Source organism: Malaya genurostris, chromosome 1 (assembly GCF_030247185.1).
Source record: "Malaya genurostris strain Urasoe2022 chromosome 1, Malgen_1.1, whole genome shotgun sequence".
NCBI lineage: Eukaryota > Metazoa > Arthropoda > Insecta > Diptera > Culicidae > Malaya > Malaya genurostris.
This window is the reverse complement of record NC_080570.1, coordinates 162,910,558-162,930,345: the sequence shown is the minus strand read 5'-3', so window position 1 is coordinate 162,930,345 and position 19,788 is coordinate 162,910,558. Positions and strand designations below refer to the sequence as shown.

At 39.4% G+C, this 19,788-nt stretch overlaps 1 protein-coding gene across 1 annotated transcript; it reads left to right on the top strand.

The window, feature by feature from the left end:
• The first annotated feature begins 1,761 nt into the window (after positions 1-1,761).
• On the top strand, positions 1,762-3,494 carry LOC131426571 (protein spindle-F). Its single transcript, XM_058589422.1, has 2 exons — positions 1,762-2,722; positions 2,783-3,494. The coding sequence occupies exons 1-2, from the start codon at positions 1,975-1,977 to the stop codon at positions 3,190-3,192; spliced, it is 1,158 nt and encodes a 385-aa protein (XP_058445405.1). The 5' UTR covers positions 1,762-1,974; the 3' UTR covers positions 3,193-3,494.
• The last annotated feature ends 16,294 nt before the right edge of the window (positions 3,495-19,788 follow it).

Here is a 19,788-nt window from a genome sequence, read left to right as displayed (position 1 = left end):
CTAGTGTATGCTGTAAAGTTGGGACATAATAATGTAGTTTATCTATTCGACAAACTAATAATTAAATATTATATCGAACGTATAGCGTTAATCCGAGACTGAATTGGTCTGGACTATTCATAAATTCAATATACACGATAAGCAATGAGTAGATTATTTACATTTAACAATGCCACAATGTATTTCTGGTATATTAGGTAAGACAAAAATGATGTTATGTTCCATAGAAGATAGAGCTACTCTAAATGTGGATTAGAATAATTCAATTGGGCTGACACAAAATTAAACTTTTGAATTCGTACATTTATTACAGTAGCTGGTTGGAGCATTATTAAATAAAGTCATATAAAACTATACCACAGACTAACAGACATGACAGTATGAGTAAATTCTTATAAAAAATATTTTTTCGTGATGCACTAGTTCCACCTATATTATACTGCGCGAACTATTTACTATCGGTACACCCCTTGTGTTATGTAAAAGTTAATTTACTAGTTGGTTCCCCCTCGTTTGTCAACACCGATCAGCTGCTTGCAGGGATGCCTGATTGCATCATAATATTTGGAAATGAATCGTCACAGTAAATTATTATATTACGTTAATAATATATTAAACTTTTTAGCGATGTTGGAAGGTAACCATTTATTTTTCTCAACATTGTTCATCTAGACTATTTTTTTATTGTGTTGGTAATTTTCACCCGAAATTAAGTGGCGGCAGATCAGAAGCAAGTAAATATTGCCACTAAACGGGTTCGATTTTGTATTGCGTTGAAGGATGAGAGGTAGGCACAATTTTGTATATAGTTTTGGCAATATGTATTAAATCTGTATCCTGCATGAAATTCGCATACAAATGCAAATACATATCAATACATTACAGGTAATTCTGTATAAATGGCAACTCTGTTGGTAAATGAAAAAAATAAACACAGACTAGATGACAGACAGGATGTTTTTGATAGGGTAACGTGGCGCCATCATGACACATGTGAGTACTGTCCCAAATAAAGGAATATTCGAAATGACAGTTAAAATGATTGAAGAATCTAATTTGAGTGTCCTGTCTGTTAGTCTGTGACTATACTACAACAATAATAGTCATAGTGAAAACACATACCATAAGAAATGAGGTTACTATAATACAAAAGATTCTGTATAATTTGAACTATACCAGTTGTCATTTTTAACACCCCGGTTGCACGATTTCCATCTGCATACAATTCTGTATAAATGTTCAAAACCAAAACAAAGAGAATCTCTCATTGTTACATTCGTCGTTTTGAACCTTCTATACAGAATTGGTTTGAAGCCGAAAATTTTGCATCTTTGGTTCTAGTTCGCTGTCAAATGCTGTGTTTAGGCAGTGTTCACACGTTCACATTTTGCTTCATGCTGTTGCACCAACATAAAGAAACGATTTCGATGGAATATAATCAAACTATAATAAACCACAATTTCTTTTTCTTATTCAAAAAGAGGTCAAATTACTTGTTTTATAGAAAATACTAGACTAGAGTTATATTTATATTGGCTTTGAAGAAATTAACTTTTGACACCAGTGTGGTTTGATTGTATGGTATGAACGTAGCCTAACATATTGTTGACAACAACGCCACCAAAACAAAATGCGTCGGTTTCAGGAACCAGCTTCCATAGCAGGAGGGTGATTTTCAAGCATGCGAGGAGGCCCTTTGAAAAATTCACCGAATTGTTTCTTATTTCCAGCCATTCTTTTTTTTTCAGTGGGTTTCTTGTAAAAGATGTCATTCTTCAGCATACTAATTTTTTTGATGGTGTAATAATGTTCAAAAGGAAGTGCATTGGTAAACACTCTTGAAAAGATTATTGATCGAGGATCTTTGCGAGCGAAAGTGACGTGTTCAGCAAATTCCAACTTACATTTTCGATGGGTGATTATTATTTTTCCTTCGGAAACTATAGGACAGTAGCGTAGACAAAGATATCAACAATGGCAACTCCGGAAAAAGATAACTGTTCCCCTACGTCGTCGTCGCATTATGCTTTGCACGTAGCATTGCAGACGATGAAAGATCGATGTCAAAATTTACAGAAACGATTGAGTGCATTGGAGGAGGAAAACCTCTCACTACGGATGTCGCAAACAAGCATGCAAAACGATGCACGGAGTTCCGAATCGGAACGGCGTGTTTCCAATCAAACCGAACTAGAGGTACTTCGTGAAAAAGTTTCCGAATTGTCTCGTCAGAAGGTACAGCTGATGGATCACATTTCCATGGTGGCAGCCGAAAATCGACAGCTTTGGAGCCGTCTCTCTAAACTAACTAAAGATAATCAGACGTTGGGGGAGTCGGTCGTACGAATAAATGACCCCGTTCCGTCTGCCTTAGGCGGCTCTCAGAACTTGATCCGATCAAAAACTTTCACGAAAAATGCACCTAATCCTAAACTACGGGATAGATTGCCACGGGAGGGTACCGATGGATCTTCCTCATCGGAGGAAATTAACCTGGACTTGGAAGATGTGTCCCTACTGAACAACTGCGGTTTTGTAGACAGCGGAGCAGGAGCCGAGATGGGTTTTCTTCAGCAAGATGGGGAAGATTTATTATTGTTCGACGTGGAAAACAACCCAGATGCAAAACGGTGCACCGAAGGCCTGCTGGACATCCAGAAAGAGCTACTGCGGCAGCAAACTGTGCTGAAGGTGGCTCTTGGAAAGTTGCAGATTACTAAAGGTTTTACTAAATCATTTGGTGTTTTATTATATTTAATTCAATGTTAAAATTTTCCAATAGAAACATGTCAGTCCTGCATGAAATGTAAAACCAACGCCAAACCACAAATGGTGGACAAAACTGTGGAAGTGGGTAACGATCTACCGAAGCAGCTTTCAACGGAAGATTTTCCTCTACCGGATATTCCGAAGGGAGTGGCTGCTACTGAAATGGTTCCGGCTGTGAAGCTTATCCCGGCAACAGAAACGGAAGCCAGCACACTGAAATACGTGAACATTCTGCAGGACAAGATCAAAGCGGACGCGGTGGATAAAATGTGTCCCATGTGCGGGAAAATCTATGTGAAAAATATTTCTTTCGACGAGTTTCAGGAACACGTCGAGTCACACTTCATCGACAATGACAACGAGCTGGACCTGAGTCTGGATCGGACCTATGAGTATATTTCGCAAACCGTGGGCAACTTTTGACCTGACGCCGAGCGGAGGATTTATTTCTATAGTGAACTCTGAATCCCCGTCGGAGACCCTCCTCCTTGTTTCGAATGCAGGGAAAAGTGCTGTTTTTCCTCTCAGATTTTAGGATGGTTGTTTGAATGTTTTAACGAAACCTGTATTATTGTATTACACAAACTTGATTGAATTCTAGAGTTAGTAGTACCGAATATGAAGCAACGATTCCGCAGGATGTTTATTTAGAGAATGTATGCTTCGGCGACCTGACAATTGTGATTCGGTACAATAAAATTATCCTAATCAATTGTTTCTTGCAACGATTCTGGAGATTGTTATTACAAAATGAAGCGAAAGAATACCTGCTGAAGAGCTTTTTTACCGTAAATTTTTCAACATAAACTCAAGCGACGATTGAGATGGCAGTGTTTACATTAGATAATTTTGAAATTCTGTTTTGAATTGATGTTCCTACATATCTATCAATCGTTCAACATTGGATTACAGCTGAGTAATTTTCTTACACTTTCGATGGACTAGAGGTAAAAATAATACGAACTATTATTAAACAATACTTATATTCTTTCTAACCTAATACTTGACGACAAACATCGTCCGATATTATCCTTATGAAAAATTGAAAAATTAAAACGTTAATAAATAAATCATTCAAACAGTTTCGATCGGCCATTGTTTTGTTTGCCTTTTTTGTGCTTTCGATTCGGCCGTCGTGCACACTATCGATTTCATTGAGTTGCAGCAACAAAAAGCAATCGTTGCCAAAGATGCCAGATCTGCAGATTTGTCTGTAAATCTGCAGATTTCGTACATAGTGCTCCAGACATTTTTTGCTATGCAGACTTTTGCAGACCTTTCTCCAAATTTACAGACTTTCGAAATTGTCGCGACTTTTTTTTTTATTTGCTCGCCAAGTCAGTTTAGCGTGTCACACTTAATAGAGAAATAAAGACATACTTGCTAACTGCAGATATTTTTCCGGATATACAGACTTTTGCAGCCTTGTCTGAAGATATTTAAAATTTTTACTTGGCATCTCTGATCGTTGCTTTCTTCCAACGGTTGGCATTTTCGGTCTTGTCAACAGAAGAGAAGAAGAGAGCGTGAAAATGACAAAAAGAGAGCAAAACACTAATAAGCCCATTTTGATCTAATGCGATGTCACCCGACCATATCATCAAAGACATCATATTAACAAGATATCCAGCTCTCACATTTCCCGAACAAATTATTGGCAACATTCTTTTTTGCGAGCATGTCGCCCTCAGGTGAGTCTGCATCGAATCTCATACATAGAAGTAGGGGAGAGAAATGTCAAATTCGTACGCGCCAAAATAGCAGGGCTGCGCACCCATACAATTGACATGACATGTTGAATGAGACGCCGTGCGATGGCGTTGCTGAACTGAAGATTGAGATCGCTCCAAGCTGACAGGGTCTGATATCATATAGCAGAGCAGCTGAACAGCACAGCACAGCACAACAGCAAGATTGAAAGGTGCTGATTATCAACGCCAGTTCGTGTGTGACATCGTAACTGACGTTCGCACGGTCGTCTGCCTGCCTGTAATGACACTGCTGCTGTGATTTGTTTTGTCTCTCCTAACCAGTAGCAACAAACAGCGAAGCGTAGTGTCGCATCTTTAATTCAAACCCGACACGACATTGATGATGATTTCCGATTCGATGAGGGTGACGCGCAACAGACGCAATCGGTAATCATACGCGTTTGGAATGATATAGAGAAAGAGCAGCACCAGCAGAGAAAGAGAGCGAACGGCAATCGGCACCGCATTTAGAGGAGGTAAACGTCGCTGAATTGTGTATATCGCACCCGCGCGCGTTTGTCACGACGACTCGTCATCTCATATCAGAGTAGGCGACTGTTGAGAGACAAGTAATTTCGCGCACGTAGCACATCATTAGCACACATTTGAACGCCGCTTGTTTGTTGGGGCTTTATTTTGGTTTGTTGATGCAAGGCGCAATACATTCTAGCAGTGCCATCATTGTAGAGTAATATCATCAGATCGGACAGTCGAGTGTCATTGGCATTGATGATAATCGGTCATTATTAGTGATACACACGCCACATAAGGTGGCAGTGGGCGACAGCGACGACGACGACGCGAACGTCGCGACGAATGGTCAGCAGTAGGACAGGACCGGAACGGGACAGGAGCAGCAGCCAAAAAGCAACACCACCAGTATAGAGTCGCAACCAAAAGCACGACCATCAGCAGCAGCACCAAGTCCTGCGTCAGGTGAAGTGCTACGAGTGAAGAGTTCTAGTCAAACGCACACAACCGAGAAGACGATTCAAACGACGGCCAAGACGAAGACGACAACGACGATTACGAAGGCAAAGCAGGAGGAAGCAACAGCGAAACCCGAAAGGAGCGAAAGTGAATTTCGTACCGTGCAAAGAACATACAGAACAGAGTGCTCCGGTGACAGAGAAATCCTATTAGAAGAACTACCACAGCCAAGGGTATCCCTTCTCTTTTTGCTGTTAGTGCGTGAAACCTAGTGTCACGAAGCAATAGTTCAGTGAATAATCCAGTGATTTTTGGAAACGATTCAAGATGATGATGGTACGTACCAATTGAAAAAAATTTCAAATCAATTCATTCAATCCAAGAGAAAAAATATGCCTACTACGATTTACACGAACCAAGGCTGCCATCCTGAAGAGCTAAAACACTGAGGCAGGATTACACATCGTCGGAAATTTTTGATTGAAGTCCCTTTTTTAGCATCTTCTTCGCCTCCTATCAATGCAAATAAAACAAATGGGATTCTTTTCGCCGTCGTTTTTTAGCTCATTCTCCGCGTTCTTTTCTTTTGTTTGTGTTGCGCAAATACGCTCAAGCATCCCGTGCTAATGTTGGTGATTCCAAACAGTACCTCATTGAGAGCTTTCGGTGCGTGTGTGTGAATCAGTTGTCTGCGCCGTGTATGAATGTAACTAACACTTGGGCCGATGCCTGCTGCGTTCGACAAAAATAAAAGCAAATGGCAGCGATTTATCGAAACTGGATATGTAACCAATATTGTATTTCCAGTTTTGGTTTCAAATTAAGCTGGTTTCAACTGATAAGCTAAAACAGTTTTGACTTCAAATCAACAATAAGTTTGTACTAGAAGCCTGAACGAATGGTTTTCATTTCTAGTTGGCGGTTTTTCACTCTCCCGTTCCACCCCCTAAAACTGTAAAAAAAAGCCACACAGCTGCAGTAGGCAAAGCGATGCGCTGCGGTAGTATTGGTGTAGCTGACTCGATGCGGTTTTAGGAAAAGCTTTCCATCGACTAGCCTCGATAAATTATAGGAAAGTAAAGAAATACCATTTTTTTGGGAAACGTTTTTAGATCTTCCTCCTCGGAAACAGAACATTGCGTGTAAAATTTTGATTTTGTTTTCTTATTTCACCGAAGTAGTTTATTGTTGCGCAGTTTGCTACCACAAACAGGGAATGTACAGTGCAGCCAGATTAGTGGCACATAATTTTATTTCTCACTGAACTATCATTGGTTGTTTTTGTATTATTATTTGACAGTTTGTAGGTTGTCCAATATTCAATTTTATAATAGTGGCAATTATTAAGGTTATTTTACTCAGTTTCCGGCACAAGGTCCGAACAGTGGCTCATTTGCGGTCTTCTAAAGTTTTCTTCCTCGTTAAATTTCCTACGAAAATAACACATGCACTGATTTTTAGAGTTCTAGGGTAGATCTTCAGCAGATTTTTTTTGTAAAAAGTTAATTTCTCCATACTAAATCCCATACAAACTTTAAACCTCGGGCGCGGAAAAAAAATACCTCCGATCGAGCTAAAATTTTGCATGGTGCTTATGGGACCCAAAAGAAATAGGAAAAGTTTGGTGGAGCTGAAATCAATATTTTGTCCCACCCTAGTGAATATATTCTTCAACCAAATTATGTTATTATTTTATGCGTAAATAATTTTATCAAGTGTCAATCAACCGATTTATAGGAACATGAATGATAAATGGCAGTAACTGTAGGATTTTAATTATTTAATTAGAAACTCAATTCACTTTAAAAACATTGTTTGGTAGCTGGGATCAATGCTTGATCAGATATCTTTTTTTTTATTCAAGCAACAGTAATACATCTGTTTTTTATGAGCTTAATCTTTCGATGTATTATACGAAATACTTAAGAACTTGGACTATCGACGAAAATCAATTTGGAAAAAGTTAGTTTCACCGGGTTTCGGGAATTTGATTGCAAAACCAGCAAAACTATTACTAGCCCAGTTATTGACCCATGCAGGGACAACTATGTTGAACAACCCATTGTAACTTAGTTCAACACTCCATGTCTCCTCCAAAGTTTTATTAAGGGTTTAAGGCCATCGTCCAAGTACCATGCGCACGAATGTTTTTAGGATAATTTCGATGGAAAATTTGAAAAATTTTCCAAAACCAGAAACATACAGACCTTTGAAAAGCTTATTAAAATGGCTGAAAATTCGGATGATTTTCCGAGTCTTATCAATGTGTTTTTTGGGATCTTTCACAATTATCTGGAAAAATAATGCGATGACATATATTTTTTTTTAAATAAACCTTTGATGGCTACAAAGATTACATTCGGACACATTTTTGGAAAACCTTTTCACGCATTTCATAGAAAATCCACGAATTTCAAAAATTTCAACGAAATCGGTTATATGAAATTCGTTGATTTTCCATGAAAAGCGTGAAAAGGTTGTCCAAAAATGTGTCCGAATGTGATCCTTGTTGCCAGCATAAGGTTTTATGGAAAAAAAGAATTTCATACCATTGAATTATTTTTTCCAATTGTGAAAGATCACAAAAAAAAACTCATTTTTTCAGTACTATTTTTAATAAGACTCGGAAAATCCTCCGAATTTTTCAGCCATGTTTGCCCTGAAGATAGATAAAAGCTTTTCAAAGATCTGTATGTTTTTGGTTTTGGCAAATTTTTCAAAATTTCCATCGAAAATTTCCTAAAACCACCCGCGCGCATGGTACTTGGACGATGGCCACAGCAGTTTAAAATCAATCAGTCAGCGTTCTTAGTTATGATTAATGAATGCTCATAACGAGAATTAAATATACTCTGGGATTTTTATTAAGTTGAAGAAAAAGTATACAAAACCCTTTCAAAGTTGTCGGGGAAAGTCTCAAGATAACGTCGGATTTTTTTTTAAATTCTTAGGATCCCTCATGTGTTTACGTGTGCTAATGATTGCCCTAATTTGATCATAATTTGCCTTAGTTATGTCATTTTGAGACCATACTTGTGCTATGCTCATATTTGTGTGAGCTATTGATTTTAGTAAGAATCACAAATTTAAAAAGTTGTCGACTTTAACCATGACCTCTGAAAAACTTCTTCTTTGAGTAATCAGCTCACTACAAATGTGATATTGATCTGTTAGAACCGGATCAGTTGTAGCAGAAAGATAACCTAGTTGGGCTATTTGGAAATAAAACTGACTAGAAACCAGTGGGTGTAGTTCGTTTGATTACTCCACAAAAGATACTTAACATTTAGAACCCCATTAGAAAAAAACTACAAGGATCAGCCCCATGGGGTTGTTCGAGCCATTGATGTGGAACAAGGCAACCAAATTTTTTTAATGATCTACAATCAAACAGTTCAATAAATCTTCACACTTTTGAATCCGCAATTGCACGAGTCTGCTTAGATTGATCTTGATTAGGAACCAACACCGAACATTGTTTGTCTTGATTTGTATTTGTTTTATAGCCGACGAAATTACATCAATATCCCAAATGTATGAAATTATATCTTTGTACATACTTGCGATATGGATTTCGTTATTTAAGCTTCTCTTCGCCAAGCTTGTGTTCATTGTTTTGTATGCAAGCAGTGATTTTTATAGCGTTTAGTTTCTCTACCATTCTGCGATTTCGGTTGAAGCGATAAACTATTTCTCAAAATTTACCCTGGGAAGTTGTCAATTTCTCAGGCGAAACGACATAACATGGAATTTCATCCGAGCTTGCATGACACAAGATCAGAGCATACCAATTAAAGCTTCAAATCGTTTTATGGCACTTTTTGTCTTGCTGTCTAGCAACAACCTACCTCCAGCATGCTACGCGTAGGACTGAAACGTTAGCTATAATTTCGCTTCTATTTATAGATTCGCGTGCTTCCAACAGCTTCGCTTTTGCGTCGATTGACCAATCAGAGCGATGCTTTCTCTTTGATATATCGCTTACTCCTTGAAAACCGTCTTCTATGGCAGGGAAATCCGATATGCCGGAGATTTTTAGCAGACAAAATAGGACACTGCTCGCTACTAATCAAAATTTCAATCATATATGATTGAAAATACGTGGCTTGATATATTCAAATCGAAACTGAAATGATGATTTGCATTTTTGCAAGCGAATTAGCACAATTTAAACAGCGTATGTCCATATGACAACTGGTTGTACCATAGCCGACGCTTTGTAAATTACGATATTGTGTTAGGTTCGCAGTGTCCATTATGCCGTATATAATTTTCCAAACCAATAGAATTGAAATTCGACTTTCACTTCCGGAAAGGACGAAGGAAAATCAGTAAAAAAGGCTTTAAAGCTGCAGACATAGATTGTGGTTGGATTTCCCGAGCGACTAGCGTCAATTTTAGGAATATTGGAAGAATTTGGTTCCGTGTCGCTAAAATTCGATCCTGAAAGAATATAGTATATGTTGTTAGATGCAATTGGTTTAACGAGAGGAAAGTTGTTCGTGATTGAGTAGCGTGGTAGTTTAACATGACATGCACTGATGAGCTAAAGACGAAATGTAAATACAAAGAAAAGCTAATAAAAAGTACGGGTGAGTAATGTCACAGACATAACTGGATGTCGTGAATACAAATATAACTGAAACACATTCTTCTTACTTTCGAATATCAATTAGTTGACCACTTGTATTAATTGTGGCAGCTTTCCCCTTCTTCACTACTAGAATTTGAAACGATGCACCTAAACTGAGTCGGTGCTATGCATATTATATAGGAAATCAGCAGAAAGTTCCTACAACAACTATGAACTCCAACTAGTTGAAAAAAGGGCCGTGTATAGTAGAGTTAAGTAAAATTTCGCATAGTTCTTTGGCCATATGTTAATGATTCTAAAAAGAACCGATTCGCATAATTCAGGAATTAGGGGCTGGACCTGAGTTCAGAAGTTTGAACAAGCTCAGAATACAATTGCAATTTAGTTTTTGAACTACAGTTTTGAAATTGAACTCAGTTCCAACATGCAGGTTCTGAATTCTAAACCTGTATTCTGGAACTAAGTTCCTGAAACGTAATTTTGAAACAAAATTATCCTCCCGACGATCGAAGTTCAAATGAAAGCACGACCTGAGCGTTTCACGTTTCATACTTTGTTTGTTCTTACTGATGTTGGTGAAACTCAAACTGTTTGAAAAAAATACTTATTCCTTATTTTGAGTAAAATATACTCAAATTTTGACAGCTTCGTCACATACTCTAAAATGAGTAGATAGGTGTAACTCAAGTTCAGAGTACGTGCTCTTTTTAATGAATTTGAGTGGTGTGTCACTCAATTTTGAGTTATGTTCAATGAGAGGGTAGATGGCCACAAACGATTTTATTCGTATTCACGTCATTCAGTCATGTCTCTTGCATTACTCTTCCGTATTTTTGCCTGGATTATAAATTCCAATATTTTTTTTTATTTACTGGGGTAAAAACAAACAAATCTGACTGGCAATCTTGCCATATAGTTGTTGCAATATATCACTGCGAAGGGTGCTTTTTAGCCGCTTTGTCGTCTCACACATTCTATGCATCTTCGCACACATCGTCAGTGTTGCAGCATTGGCTAGCTTGTAGTGAGTCCGTGGAGGAGGGGAGGGGGTTTGTCACGGTTGAGGTAGGGGTTTGAAAATGCGAAAACCACACGCTTGCTTTGGTTGCTTCAAACACTAGTCAACTATTTCTCACTATCGCTCGCCTGTGTGAAAAAGCTGCTTCACCGGAACTTTTCACCGATTCGAGAGAACACTACAAGTGTGAGAACTAAATCCAAAACTTTTCACTACCACTTGAAGTTCCCCGTACAAAAACTATTCCATTAACGATGCTGAAGGTGATGGTGGTTGTGTGGTCGCGGCGGCGGCAGCGGTGGTACCAATGATAGATAGTGATGTAGTAGTCGTGGTAGTGGTAGTAGCAATAATAGTCGTAGTAGATGTTGTGTTTCTTAGGGGAGGCGGGGAGACGCGATACTCAAACTATAGTGATAATAATAAAATATCTGTATAAATGTTGTAAAACGAAGGAAAGCGTCATGTGCGGCCTCGCACGCGGTCGCCGCCGTCAATAGGGCAAAACGGCGTTTTATGGCGGGAAAGCATCGCGACTGGCCGGGAAAATCCGCGCTCACTGGCGGCACTAGAAAATTGTTTATAAACAAATCGCTGACTATCGGTCTGGGCTGTTGTTGTTGTATAGTGTTTTGCTTTTGTTTTTGCCGAGTACGCTTTTGTAGTACAACAACAAGCGGGATGGATTCGCTTATGTGAGGGGGTTATGGCTATAAATTTTTTATTTTGTTTTATGATTTTGAGTTGAATGCATATTATCTCAAGAAGATTGTGTCATAATTTTAAGTTGATTAGAGCAAAACTGACGATGTTTCGAGTATTTTTATACATTCTAAGGGGATTCTAAATCCTACCAGCCCCGAGCCCACTATTGTTACATGATTAATGCCTATTTTCAATTCTTATACCTAAACTGAATATTTTGTCAGTATGGACCATTTAAGTTTCGTTTTTTAGATGTATTTCAACGGGTGGTAGTTTTATTTTTTGTTCCCCCGGCAACTTACAAGATGGAGTACAGCATCATTGCCATTGATTGTCACCGGGTGGGGTTCACTTAGTTCTATCGGGAAGTTTTATCTTTTTTTTTTGTGTGTTCCTTTGCCGCCATCAATCGATGGGTATGATTTTCGAAAAGCTAATGGTTCCTGGCTTCTGCCATGGACGCCGAATCCAGGAGTTGTCGGTTGTCGAACTCTCCTCTCCGTCTCTGTGTGTCTCTTGTCTCGTTTGGGCAGTAATGAGCTTTAAGCGGTAGGTGGCATTTCTGGTCTATCTCTGGTTCGAAAGGGGGATGAGAAGCCACCCACTTTTTGCAACACCCTGGATTTCCTGGATTTGGCCCGAGTGTGGACTGACTGCTCGGCCTGGAACAAAGAACCATTAAATTGCGATCGATTTGTGTGCTGGTGCTGGACCCAATTCGATGCTTATGGTGCGGAAGCAGCACAAGGGAGGGCAACCTCCCAGTGCCCTGGGGAACAGTGATTACGGGTTGGACATGCCGCATTCAATTCCAGTGCTAGTTTTTGTTGCGAGCTTTGGCACCATTGAATAACGCTGTGTAGGTGGAATAATGTTTCCGGTAAAATCACTGTAGCTTTCAGATCCGTTGGTTGGTTTTCGAAAGCTTTTATCTGTATTCTGAGGAGAAAGCAGAACACAAATAGTTGGTTCTGTTACTCTCTTTTATTTGCTATAATTGCAAATATTAGTAAGCATTAATGATTATTTATCGTATACCGTGTTCAGACTGCGATGTAGGTCAATCCAAAAAAACGGTAACATTTTAACGTTAAAGTCATTACAATCGTTTTCACCCCTCTTTATGGGCTACTCTGGGCAAGAGTTACGGTTTCCAGGTTCCACACATTCCTTACCATACAAACTAGGCTACGCAACTCAAATGAACACCAGTGTTTTGAATTTGACACTTGGAATGTGCTTCAATGTGCGTCGGTATCGTTCAAACGTCCTTCAATGTGTTGTCAATTGAAGTAACAGATCGGCTGAAAAGTTCGTATCGTTTCTATGAGAGGGCGCCACTAGAATTAAATCCATACCATTTTCAGTTAGTACCAGCCTTCTAAAGATACGTGTATAAATTTGACAGCTGTCTGATTATTAGTTTGTGAGATATTACATTTTGAGTGAAGCTACTTTTGTTATTGTGAAAAAATGGAAAAAAGGGAATTTCGTGTGTTGATGAAATACTACTTTTTGATGAAAAAAAGTGCCACCGATACCAAAAAATGGCTTGATGAGTGTTATCCAGACTCTGCACCGGGCGAAGCAACAATTCGTAAGTGGTTTGCAAAATTTCGTACTGGTCATATGAGCACCGAAGACGATGAACGCAGTGGACGTCCAAAAGAGGCTGTTACCGATGAAAACGTGAAAAAAATCCACAAAATGATTTTCAATGACCGTAAAGTGAAGTTGATCGAGATAGCTGACACCCTAGAGATATCAAAGGAACGTGTTGGACATAGTATTCACGAATATTTGGATATGAGAAAGCTTTGTGCAAAATGGGTGCCGCGTGAGCTCACAATCGATCAAAAACAACAACGAATTGATGATTCTGAGAAGTGTTTGGAGCTGTTATATCGAAATAAAACCGATTTTTTTCGTCGATATATAACAATGGACAAAACATGGCTCCCTCACTTCACTCCGGAGTCCAATCGACAGCACGCGATGAACCGAACCCAAAGCGTGGAATGACTCAACAATCGGCCGGTAAGGTTATGGCGTCTGTATTTTGGGATTCGCATGGTGTAATTTTCATCGATTACCTTGAAAAGGGAAAAACCATCAACAGTGACTATTATATAGCGTTATTAGAGCGTTTGAAGGACGAAATTTAAAAAAAAAACGGCCTCATTTGAAGAAGAAAAAGGTTTTGTTTCATCAAGACAATGCACCGTGTCACAAGTCGATGAAAACCATGCTGGAATTGAACGAATTGGGCTTCGAATTGCTCTCTCATCCACCGTATTCTCCAGATTTGGCTCCCAGTGACTTTTTCCTGTTTTCAGACCTCAAGAGAATGCTCGCTGGTAAAAAATTTAGAAGCAATGAAGAGGTAATCGCTGAAACTGAGGCCTATTTTGAGGCAAAGGACAAATCGTACTACAAAAATGGTATCGAAAAGTTGGAAGATCGCTATAATCGCTGTATCGCCTCTGATGGCAATTATGTTGAATAATAAAAACGAATTTTGGCAAAAAAATGTGTGTTTCTATTAAACGATACAAACTTTTCAGCCGAGCTGTTAGTATTTTGTCATCTTACCAATCGATTCATCGTTTTATTGTTTTCGTCAGATTGTCGTATTGAGTCCCCTTCGGTCTTAATCCTGCTTTCCTGACATCATGACAAAATTTATTAAATTTCACGAGAATCGATACTTCTTGAAGACCATACATACTTTTTGAAAAACTCAGGTATGCTCTTAAGGGTATTTGTAAGGGTACGATGTAGTGAGTGCCTTTAACACTCAAACGCTCGGGTTGAGATTTTCATTGAATTTATAACTTCTGAAAGAATTTACCGATCTTGATGCATTTGGTGTAAAGAAACGGGTTTTCTTTCATTTTATTCTGTGTTTATCGGTGTTGATATGGTTCCAAAACACCGGAGTTATTCCAAATTGCGTTGGGGTAAGCCGAATGCATATGGAATCGGTCCAGGAGTAATCTAAAAGGCATAATTTACTAAAACGCTTCAATATCGAAAAAGTACGGGTGTGTAATATCAGAGACCTAACTGAATGTAGTGAATACGAATAAATCGGACACTCTTTCTTTATACTTCCTAATTCAATTAGTTATTTAAAAGATATATTATTCAGGTCTATTTGCGTACAAGCTTTACGTGGCCGATGTAGCTGACTTTTTAGATAATTTTTTTCTGTATTGGATCTCGTTGTCACCCTTTTTCTAGGGGGAGAGGAGCTTCCATTTCCCTCCTGCGAGGATTGAGGCGCACTTTGTTCGTGTCTCGTCTCGTCATCCATTGTTGCTTTCCGTCTTTTCCTTTTCCTCAATGTTCGCAGTCTTGACTTCTTTGCTAGTTGCTGTAGATGCGCCTTGTTGTACATTGGTTGCAGTTACTGGTTGGTTGGACGGTAAGTTGTTAACTGCAGCTGGTGTACTTTGTTCTATATGGGATGATGATGCTTCATTGTTGTTGGTGGCTGTCACAGATGTACTGGGGTTGCTTGGGGTTGGTGTGAAGGAAGCACCGTTGTCCTTTGGTGTAGTTGTCTCCTTGTCCAGTTTATCACATGGCTTACCGTAGTGAACAGCTTTTTGGCAATATTGACATGTGGCCATCGGATTGTCATAGGTAAAAAGTGATTTGCACGGGATTCTTGTATCCTTGACCGAAAGTTACATAAGAAGGTATAGGCCTCTTCAAGCGCATGCGTAACAAACGCACGCCATTTTGAATACCGGGGAAAAAATTCTTCCACTTTATTTTTCGATAGAGAGAATCTCTCCGTGTTGGGACATAGTTTTGCGAATATAAGAATCGGTGACGCTTGAGGGAAGATCATGCACACACACTTCTATAGCACTATCTTCCATATACACTGGAATAATGTACCTAATGTTTTCATGCTCCACAAAGTGCACATTATTATTGTCTTTAGCGAATTGAATTGCATACAACTTTTTATAGAATTGGATGTAAACAACATTATTGGTCTTATTGCATTGAAGTAAATGCACACGTTTAATGTCAAGATGCATTTGCTTCTTAAGCAAACCTTCAAGTTCTCGTATCGAAGGTCGAATTTTGCACTGTCTAAAGTCAACAACAATTGTATTCTTTTGTGTCGGCGGTAGCTTTTCTTCGTTTGGTTCACTCATTTCGAGGTCCGTTCTATTGTTCACTACACAATACTGAACTTGGTTTCTTCCGTCCCGAACGTAAGCGGTTTTGTTTTATCGACTGACTTAGATGAGATGAGAAAGCGAACTGTGATTCAATTAGTTGATCGATTGTGTGAATTGTGCAAGCTTTCCCCTTTTTCACTACTAGAATTTGAAACGACGCACCTAAACTTAAGTACAGATTAGTTACAATAAACATTTTGACACACAAATAAATATTACGAAATAACCAGTATAAAGACTGTCCCAGAAAGTATGGACGCACTTTGATTTCGCTGTAAATAATTCACAAGTGTTAGATATTCAAATTTTATTCGATATGCTGATAATATTAGACTACAACAACAGAATATTTTCCCCAACATTTGCTACTTCGTCATTGTAGACTAGCTGGCGCACCTTCTTGCGAACGTTCCTCATTAAATTCCGTACAGACTTCTTGGCGACTTTGTTTTGACACTTTTTTGCAATCTTTTTCGAACTGTTGAATGGTTTCGGCTGTCGAGACATGTTTCCTAAGATGTGCCTTCGTTAATGCCCAAAATTTGATGGATTCATGTCTTTTGGGACGAAAGTGACATTTTTGGTAGTATACCATTCTACGGTTGATTTCGAGTAGTGGCAAGAAGCAAGATCTGGCCAGAAGACAACAGGATCCTTGTGGCTTCGAATCATGGGTAGAAGTCGTTTTTGTAAACATTCCTTGATGTATATTTCGCTGTTCATTGAAGCAGTGGTGATGAAGGGTTTCGAAATCTTACCGCAGCTACAAATTGCTCGCCAAACCATAGCTTTCGAACTCTCGGCCTGATCGATGCTTCTTGTTTCGGACCACGTTTTGGTTGTTTCTGCTTCTTATAGGTTCGAAGATTCTAACGTTCTTTAGCACGAAGAACATTTGACTTCGAAGTGCCCACTTTTTTGGCCACATCCCGAACTGAAGCCTCCTTCTTTTGCTCGAATGCCTTCAGTATACGTTTATCCAACTGAGGGTTAACAGGACCTTTTTTCGACCCGTTTTCGGTTTATCCTCACCGAACTTCCTGATTGCATTTCGCACGGCGTTTTCACTTACTCTTTCCATTTTTGCTATCTTTCTCAGTGACAGTCCGCGTTCTTTGTACCATTTGTACACAATTTTTCGACGTTGTTCTGCTGAAAGTCCACGCATTTCGAAACAAACTAATGAAAACTAATAAACAACTGCACAAGTGGGTTGAGAAGAGTGTACACAACAAGACGCAGTCATAAAAATTGACAGATTCTGAACCATTACGAAATGACAGCGGATTTGGTTGCGTCTATACTTTCTGGCACAGTCTTTAGTCGTATCAGAACTAGTTGCGGATTGCTTCTTCAAAAAAAACAAAACCCTCTAATTTGTGAAACAATGTGTGAACTAGCATAGCCTAAAAATTTCCGATTTCCGAATTATCTTTTATTTGCACTTTTTGTTTGTGAAAGTCGGTCGAAGCATCTTGGAGAAAAATGAATGAGCTCCGTTTGAACGATTTTTATTCCAGTTTTCGATTCTATTCGGCTTTCCGGTGACCGGTGTAGCCGGAGTTGGTTGGTATGGCCAGTAACTTACATGAATTATGCATTGGAATAGTTCAATTTAAGAAATTTGTTTTGCTATTTTCCATACGACGGCTTGACATTTCACACACTCGCCATCCCGTAACTCCGGAGCCGGAAGTCAGATCTATATGATTTTCAAAAATATTCTCTGGAACAAGAGTGGCTTTCATTTGAGCTTAAGTTTGTTAAAATCGGTTCAATCATCTAGGGGAAAAAAGTGCATAGTTTTGTCACATACTATATGGAATGAGAAGTTCTGGGCCTAACAAAGAAAAAGTTGATTTTTCACGGTGAAAACTTTTTTATTCTTCAGTATAAACTCCATCTAAACCCCATCGGACCTCCAACATGTTGAAGCCCTTTGTCAAGGGCTTCAAAATAGGCTACCGTTTCTGCAATGACCTCAGCATTCGATCAGCTGTTATTCAAACACTGGTGGATAGATTGTTATGAAATTTGGCATTGGACCATCTAAAGGCTTGTTTTTCGAGCTGATTCAAATGGTATATGAGGCACATTCGTGTTATAGTTCTACCGAGTATGGCTCAAAATCAACGATAACGCTGGTTGTAAATGTTTATTGCTGACGGTTAAATGAACACAAATGAAAACATTTTTGTGCTATTGATAAAATATTGCACGCACGACGTATTTCACGTGAAATTATCATCATAGTTTAATCAAAAGTAATACACTTGTAGAGCATGTCCGATTACGAGCGAAAATTTTGTCAACCCCACTCCGGGTCGATTTAGTTATGGCTAATTCGTACTCCATCAGCATCGAATAAATGAATTCGAGTCGAACGCCTCGGCCGAGCAGCACGGCACTTAATTCCCGTTTCCAATCAGTTCGATTATCTCCGCATCGAATCAAACGTTAATCACGTCATGCTTTTTGACAGAAATCCAACGCCGACATTCGTCCAACGTAACGCTTCGGCTTCGGTTGCCGTTCGATTTCCTGCATCCACGTGCCGTCATCATCCTTTGTTCCGCTGTGACCTTTCCTGTCTCTCTGTTCTCTCGGTGTCCCAGTGTTTTCCTGCACAAGTCCAGTTCGGTTCGAGGCAATTTTTCGGGCCAATTGGGCGTTTTGTGCGCATCATCACCATCGTCGGTGTTACTTCCCCGGGTCCTGTTTTCAACACCTCTGTCGCCTTTTCCCGCGTCCAGCCCTAAATTCGGGGCTGTTGCGAAACCCGGGGATCACACACATTTCATACCCAGAGGAGAACACGGTGCACCACCCAGGCAGGAAGGTCCTGGAGAATGGTTAATGAATATTGCAGAATTTTCACCATTCGTGCTACCGGTGCACCAGGTGGGTGGAGTTTTTCTACCCCCCCCCACCCATTGCACAGCATCACAGACTCTGATGGTGGCGGAAGGGATTTTCCGGTTCGGTCGTGGCGCGGATGCGTGTTTATCGCATTCGAATCTGATTAAAAATTGATTGAACGATTGAAATGATGACGATGATGATGATGATGATGATGATGAGACTGGGTGATGACGGTAATGATAATGAATGACGGTGACATCGAACGATAAACGTCGCGTGTTGCATGACAAAAATCGATAGGTGAAACTTTTAGCACGTGTCTGTCTTGTAACAGCAAAAACAACAACAACAGGTGATGCGAATGACAAACCGGAATGACGGAATCAGGCAGCCTTGGCTTCCCGGCGTGGGCGTCACACTGGTAATCGTAGAATTGGCAACTTTGATAACTATATATTCTCTTGGTGTTGTCTTATAGCAGATTTATAGCGCAAACTGAACCCAAATTCTATATTCTATATCCAACGATTTAGTATATAATTCGCAAACTATTCGTATCACAAGATTCGTAATACCTTGGTGAAGAGATTCTCAGTCAGATGCAGTAAGGTAATAGGATAAATTTTGATAAATTCAGTCCCATTTAATCATGAAAACAAGTTGACCAATATTGAAGACAAACAATCAGACACCCATTACTAGACTTCTTCGTAGGAATCGAAGTGCTGCTCAATGCCAATGCGTGTCCCATCGATGAAAACAAAAGGTAGTCGGAATGGGTCAAGTCTGGTGAATACGGTGGATCGGATAGCAGCTTCCATCCAACGCGTACTGCGATGAGGTGATGAACGTGTTTCTTTTCCATACAGAATGAATTACAGTGAAACGAGTCTATTCAAAACTAAGCTTGATTTTTACAGCTCCGATCGATGATATAGATTCTATATGTATCTGTTA

What these genes read in the sequence shown, in the direction of transcription:
- LOC131426571 (XM_058589422.1), top strand. Translation starts at nt 1,975, where the DNA reads ATGGCAACTCCGGAAAAAGATAACTGTTCCCCTACGTCGTCGTCGCAT. An exon ending in AAAGTTGCAGATTACTAAAG is followed by an intron (nt 2,723 to 2,782) that starts GTTTTACTAAAT and finishes ATTTTCCAATAG; the next exon opens with AAACATGTCAGTCCTGCATG.